The 7,224-nt window shown below is 32.7% G+C and overlaps 1 protein-coding gene across 3 annotated transcripts; it reads right to left on the bottom strand.

Moving 5' to 3' along the window:
* Positions 1-476: 476 nt before the first annotated feature.
* Positions 477-7,012, bottom strand: LOC136822712 (mitochondrial glutamate carrier 1-like). Of its 3 annotated transcripts, none has more exons than XM_067078989.1 (10): positions 6,900-7,012; positions 5,298-5,494; positions 4,030-4,182; positions 3,846-3,901; positions 3,594-3,687; positions 3,424-3,481; positions 3,241-3,298; positions 2,761-2,863; positions 2,299-2,353; positions 477-1,946 (listed from the first exon to the last, which is right to left on the bottom strand). In XM_067078989.1, exons 2-10 carry the CDS (start codon positions 5,321-5,323, stop codon positions 1,608-1,610), a joined length of 942 nt encoding a protein of 313 aa, XP_066935090.1. In that variant the 5' UTR covers positions 5,324-5,494; positions 6,900-7,012; the 3' UTR covers positions 477-1,607. The 3 variants fall into 3 exon arrangements, with proteins under 3 accessions (XP_066935090.1, XP_066935091.1, XP_066935092.1); XM_067078990.1 differs by lacking the exon at positions 6,900-7,012 and adding an exon at positions 6,181-6,259 and having other exon boundaries at positions 1,527-1,946; XM_067078991.1 differs by lacking the exon at positions 6,900-7,012 and having other exon boundaries at positions 1,527-1,946; positions 4,030-4,179.
* Between the last annotated feature and the right edge of the window lie 212 nt (positions 7,013-7,224).

Raw genomic sequence — 7,224 nt, 5'->3', positions numbered from 1 at the left:
CTGCAAATCTGAGCCTTCATTAAGCGTTATGCTTATAAAAGAAAATCATGTAACTAGTGATCAACCAAAACTATTATCGGATTTTGATCATTTATTGTACTTTGTTAATGATCTTTTTATTGGGAACTTGGGGATCTCTCAAAAAGGTTTCTTTAGCACCTGAAATTTTCTTAGTGGCGGAAAATTAAATTTAAAGATGCATTTGACAGGGTCGACTTTTTATTGTCATTTCCTCCCCTTTTCAGGGTGGACTTATCAACCTTTACTTATGAACCTTTCAGGGTCCAAAAAATTCATATTTTAGGGACCATATTTTGTCCGTAAAGGCCCTTTGGACCAAATTTCGCGTACACTTTATCTCTTTATAAGAGCATTATTAGCCGTTCTCATTTTTTCATAATTTTTAGATTGAGACTTTATTCATAAAGATTGAAATATCACTAGTTCGAAAACTGAAAGAGAAAGAAAACTGACTATTCACAATATTTTTTCATCAATTCGTTTTAATTTTACGCTTGATTTTATTGTTTACATCGTATGACATCTACTTACATTTTTGGCTTAAAAAAAACAAATACTGTACCAAAAAATTGGGATAGTTCATTAAAAAAATTCAGTATAAAACAAATTTTGCAATATGTGATAAAATAATAGAAAAAATGTTGATTTCCATCGTCTATTGAAACAATCAAAATAACACTAAATTTTCATAGTTTTGCAATCCGAGGTATGTTTTGAAAGGAATCTCAAAATCTATTTAAACAGACGGGGTCAATTTTGAATCTTGACAGTGTTAAGCTGACCAAATAAATCTGTTTCACTTTTCAATATTTTTACTCTCGGCGTGGGTGGCGAATTCTCAGAGTAAAAGCTTTCAATCGTGTGAGCTCCAAAAGCTTACCAGTAATGCTATTCACTTAAAGCATTACGGAAGAGCAATAATTGTTCACTAGTAATAAACCAGAACATCTCATTTTGAAAATTCCTTGATTTCCTGGCAAGCGTTACGAGAAAATATCAAAACTTATTATAATCCTTACAGTAATTTCTAATTATGATCATTTCCGAGAGTTGCTAATGGTGTGTTTAAAAAATAAAATGCCAAATAAATATTATACACTACTAAAAAAATTATACAAAAAGAAAAAAAAGAAAAAAACACACCATTAATCAACCTTTACGTAAAAAATCTGTATATGTAAAACGATAAAGTAAAAATATTTTGAATTCTTATGATACAAAGCCTTTATAGATTGTAATTTTCTATAATATATTAACAATATTTTTATGAAAAACTCTCTTATTTTTAACATTGTCGTGAGCGATTTTATCTACTTAAAGTATATGACATATTAAAATATAAAAAGTAATTGATTAAAAACAACTAAGGGTTTCTCTTTGAGGGGATTGTAAAACAACAATGCTCTCGCATGAAGGTAACGATCATTTCATTTTTGATTTGACAACTACCGAGACGTAACATAAACTAAAAAGAAATTAGTTATCCTTTGAAGATTGTAGGGCAGAAGATTTTCGTTTTTAGAACTATAGTTATAGGAATTTGAGTCGTTTAGGAATTCTTTTCAGGGGATAGATATTTTTCGATTTCAAGAAAAATCTTTGATTCTTTGTTGAGATGCACGCTCCATAATAGTCTCTGCAAAACCAACAAAATAAACCATTTGAGCAATTCCAAACAAAGGTGCAACCACAATGGCACGTGTGATAGCTCCTTTGAAGAATGCCGATAGACCTTCGTTTCTGTATATTTTACTGACAGCATCGGACCAGCCGTTATAGCTTGGTTCTCCTTCCATACGTTTCAAGACTTGTAATCGCGTTTTGATAACATCCATAGGAGTAACAAGGACAGCGCTAAATACGCCAGATCCTAACCCTGAAGCCAGTGAATGGACAGGATGTGGCTTTCGGCCATCTTTGTATCCCTGAAAAGAAGTAGAGTAATATCTCTTAGCTAGGTACAAAGTCTAGGTTTCTAAGTGTTGATATTTATGACTGTGATTGTAAGCGATTCTTAAACCACATGAGTAAAAAGTTACACAAAAAAAAACAAATAAGGAAGTTACGAGACAGGAAGGAACAAATAAATCTCAAAGTTATGTACACAACAACATGACAGCTGGCTTAGGTGCTCTGCATTCTATATTCTCTGCATTCTGTATTCTTTGCATTCAAAAACCGGTTTTGAATGAGTTTAGGATTCCTGTAGAACAAGACCTAATTGTATTATGTTCCAAGATAAACAAAAATAAAGTCAAAGTACAACTTTTTACTCACCAGTGAGTTTAAGTATGAAAACAATGGGAAATAGACGCAGGAGAATGGTACATCCCTATAAAGAAATGAAATAAAAAATTCGTCAAAAAGATGGGAATAATTTTTCGAATGATTTTAAAGGTATTTCAGTTGCGCTCCTCTATAACTAGAGTATTACAAATTGACAAAAAAAATTATATTGTAATAGCCTTTGAATGATTTCAGAAACATTTCAAATTGTTACAATGTAATCGTCTGTAAATGACGTCTATTTAAGAATTAAAAGGAAGTGTAATTGCAGAGCTGCAATCTCTATGTAATCAGGTAATGGTTCAAGACAAAGGATGTTTATGGCATAATGATTTCAATCAATTAAAGGGGAGCTCATCTTTAGCTGTTCCTCAAAATGCACATTTTTTTTCTCGGAAAGCTGCGATCTAAAAATTATGAAAAAGTCGTAATGTCAAAGGAATAACAAGCAACCTTATAAATGTAGCACCGGTTCCTTTGTAAATACCAGCAATTCCTCTCTGTCGCATAAGATTAACTGCTACCTTGACAGCACTTGTTTGTGCAGACTCAGCATCTATTGTTTAAAAAAAAAGATAAATTCTTAAAAAATGTATCGAGAGAATAAATTAAGAAAAAATCAATAATTGATAAGGTGGGTGAGAATCTCTAAATCAAAACACTGATGCTACTGCATTATTAATAGAGTACTGACCATCATGAGATCTGTCAATGTGCCTCCTTATAAATTTATTTAAAAATGTAAAAGACTACTTTTTTAACAATTTATAATCCCATGCATTCTAGTCGTCAGGATCTCATTCATAATTTTTCCTTAATGCAATCTCTCACCCATGCTGATTGACTTTTTAGAGTAGATATTGTGAAGGAAATCAAAATTCAAAGAACAGCTACAAATCCTGGTAGCACCCATTAAAATTAATTTTTTCTTACTTCGTCCAGCAACTTGCATTTGTATTTTTAAGAATTCCATTGGTGTTGTTATAAAAATCTATAAGAAAATTAAAAAAAAAACATTGTAAGAGCAAAAGAAGGACAAAGAAATTTGTTAAAAAATAAAAAATAAATTAAGTGTTTATTTTTTTAAAGAAAGTATTTAGTTTTTAGAATTATTACCTGGCACATTCCAGCTAAGCCACCTGCCATAGCTTCATACCGTAAAGGTAACATAGATCTACAAAAATCAAATATAATGAAAACTGTTTTAAAATCTGATGAAATTTATGTTTCATTCTGATGGAAATAAGACTTTCAAATGAAAGTATAGAAAAAGTCATTTTTCTTACCCTTGTTTTGATCCCAGGTGTTGTCTGCATTGGTCATTCACAGCTAATTTAATTGCCTTCTCAGGATTTACAAGGAATAAGTTAATACCAAGCCCTGAAAATGATAGAAAAAAAGTTATGTTTAAAATTTTGACAAAGTTTTTCCAGGTTCTCTTTCCATAGATAGAGGGGAACGTTCTGTTATCGTAACCCCATTGTCTACGACATTTATAATTCAAAATGGATTAAATATAAATATGAATATAAATATACCTTTGTAGAGCCCTCTGACTCCCTCAGTTTTTCCAACAATGTACATGCAATGGAAGCTAAAAATAAGGAAATTATTTTTGTCCGTTATTTTTATTTTTGGAGAATAAACTAGAAAATGGGAGCATTTATGACTCAAAACTAATTTTTCATACGTAGAAAAGAAACAATGAGAAAAATCACTTACACATTTTTATAGAGTCTTGTCGCAGCCTGTCCAGTTGTTTTTGAGAATGTTCTTTGATCTTGAATTCTTGTTTTGGCTAAGTCAAGTGGGAAAACACAACATGTACCAATTGAACCAGCTATGCCTCCATTAATCAACTTAGCAGAGAAACTACTAAAAATATAAAAAAATTAATGAAAATTAGATGATAAATGTAGAATAAATTAATGTTAAAAATGAAAACGAATTAATTTCGCGAAATAGTGTGATTTCACAAAATTTTAGCCCTGCATTACTGTCAAATGGATAATTGTGACTCCCCAAGCGATTTAAAGTACATGAATATAGGTCTGATCTTTAATTTACTAAAAGGTACCGTGAGAGTGGGTAACTTGCATCAGTTGAGGCTAACATGCATAGCCCTCAAATAAATGGCCCGTCTGGTCATTAAAATACAAAGTTAAATCAAAACAAAAATGGTAGAGTAGAGCTGCGAGCAGAGCTGAATATAGTTTATTTTAATGACCAGCCAGGTCATTCATTTTAGGGTTAGCCTCCACTGATGCAAGTTACCCACTCTCACGGTATGAGTCTAGTTAATTTAGGTGCCGCTGCGAAGTGTCTGGTCTCAGACCGGCCCCGATCATCCGGTCTCAGACTGGCCCCGATCGCCCGGTCGACATCCTTCTACAACAATTTTACTAAAAATCATTAACTAGCGACCTGGACTGGTCTAACGAATGGCCTGGACCGGTCCAACGAGCAGTCAGGACCGGTCTAAAAATTTGACCGCTACTAGACCGCTCGTAATACCAGACCAAGACTGGAGGTCTGATTTTCAGGTACTTTAAATCGCTTGGGAAGCCACAAATTTTCACAAGGCAATTTTTTTCAAAAGTAATTTAATTTTTGTGGGATTCTCTTTTTCAACTAATTTATTTCATTTTCAAAAGGGTTTTGACAAAAACTACTGGTTTTCACAATGTTCATAAGCATTTAATCTCATTTAATCTCCCCATTTTAATAATCGAAGAATTATATATATATGCAAATTAACCAGAACAACGGCTGGAAGCTGAATGAAAAATCAAATTGCATTCAGAAAAATACTTTTTCATATGATTCATAAAAAATACACATAAATTCGGATGGGATGGCAGAGATGTTTATGTTGTTACATAAAATGTTAATCTTGTTTTCAAAATTGTCAGTTTTCTGAAAAAAATCCTCTCATTACATACAAAAGGTAAAGCAACGTTGGGTAAGAAAAATATTAAGGAAAATTATACCTGGTATTAGATTTTTTACTTGCCATCGAGAGCTTACACTTGACTATGCCTCTTTCCTTGTTGAATGACCAGTGCTATTTGATTTCAAAGTTGTAGGAGCGCATCAATCATATGTCAGATTTTGAAAAAAAATTTGCAATCTTTGTTTTGGTTTTTGCCGGTCCCGTACGATTCCCCTTAGCTTTCAAGATGGTAGTCTATAAACAAAAAAAAATTCTGAATCAAAACGAAAGTTAAAGTCTGAATACAAACATTGTTGATTCAAAAATCACCGCGCTACAGGATGGCAACAATATAATAAAATTTTAATTGTTTCTCAAAAGTTTTTTGATTGACAGAGGAGACGGTTACATTGAAATGAAAGCAACACAATATACGGAGCAAAATGATATTTTATAATCGCTCATCAAATCACAGTCACTGTGTACTTTGCTCCTATATCCTTTTTTTTTAATTGTCAGTAAATGACATGTGGTTTTTAAGCAATGTTGCACCCAACCACAGGGAAATACCCACGAACTACTCGATGTAGAGAGAAACTTCCCCTGCAACATATACAAACACAAGAAAAACGCGGTGTTATCAAACTTGATAGAAAGATAAAAAGCTAACTAAAAAAATTTAAATAGGAGATATCATAATAAATCACGGACTTTTTATTTCATTTTTAATTAATTGCTAACTTTGCAGCTTCTAAGCGTTAATTGGTTTAATATGTACGGTCATCGTAAATCACAGTATTCCCTTTAACATTTCTAAATGATGGTCCGGAAATTTTATGAGTACTGAGTACGCAGGAGACAAAAGCAACGGACATGAAAAACGATGAAAACAATAAAATAGACTTTTAGGCCAAACTCGTGTCTCCATGTACGTAACAAACCTTTTCAAGTCATGGCCAAGCGTTCTTCTGCCTTATCAGAAAACGAGGGTCTTCGCATAAGCGTTCAAATTCAAATTTGACTTTTATCTCGAAATTGACGTCAAATTTTTTTTCGCGTATTATATAGTCTAAATTAGTTTAAGCGGAAAAAATCCCAAAAATATTTTTAGGCCCATATTCGCAACTAAACATTTAATGAGCAACCATCAGCACCTTGGAGGACTGACTACCCATTTGACCTCACACATGACCTGGACGAACATTCCTTCGTTCACCTGCCAAGTAAACCGCTGTGAATGGGTGTACAAACTGGTGTACAATAAACGAAGGAGCCACAACACCCAGAATAGGCGTGTGCACAATTTCTTGCAAAAAAAACTCTGGACTCTGGAAAGTCTTTTTTATCTGATATCCTGGCCGCCAAATAAAGTTCAAAGGAGCAATTACGTTTTTTCAATGTCTATGCTTATCGATACGTTATATAGCTCTCTGCAACTTTTAAACCGGTAAATAATGACGGTCGAACTTTTCGGAAGTTAAGGAAAAAATCTTTTGAAAATAAACTCTAAGAGTTAAATATTCGCTCTAATCAACGTCCATGCTATCACACGCAGTGCGTTTAGTGTTTAAAATGGAATATTGGAAGCAAATAATCGTTTGAATATATTGACATATTCCAAACACAGAAAAAATAAAAATGATGATCTCAAAATACGTACTTTTAATCCAATGAAAAACGCGTTGATTTCAAAGAAATTGTGATGCGCTCCAAAACTTTTTAAGAATTCAGCTCCCTGAGCACCAAACAACTGTGTAACGATAACAAGAATGTGGTTTTGAAAAGGAAAAGTATCATTTTAAAGTTGGGCGACAAAAATGTAATCCATTGTCTAAAACTAATTATGATTACATATAATTAGATGATTACATTTAATTGTCAGTACTTTATCAAAGTTTCCCGTTATTGCAGTAACAAAACAACACTGAGCTTTGAACTGTAAATATTTTAAATACATGCTTTTTAGTGACATCATAAGCGTGATT

This window comes from Clytia hemisphaerica, unplaced genomic scaffold (genome assembly GCF_902728285.1).
Source record: "Clytia hemisphaerica strain Z4C2 unplaced genomic scaffold, Clytia hemisphaerica genome assembly, whole genome shotgun sequence".
Lineage (NCBI taxonomy): Eukaryota > Metazoa > Cnidaria > Hydrozoa > Leptothecata > Clytiidae > Clytia > Clytia hemisphaerica.
The sequence above is the reverse complement of the archived record's forward strand: the minus strand, read 5'-3'. Positions and strand labels throughout refer to the sequence as shown.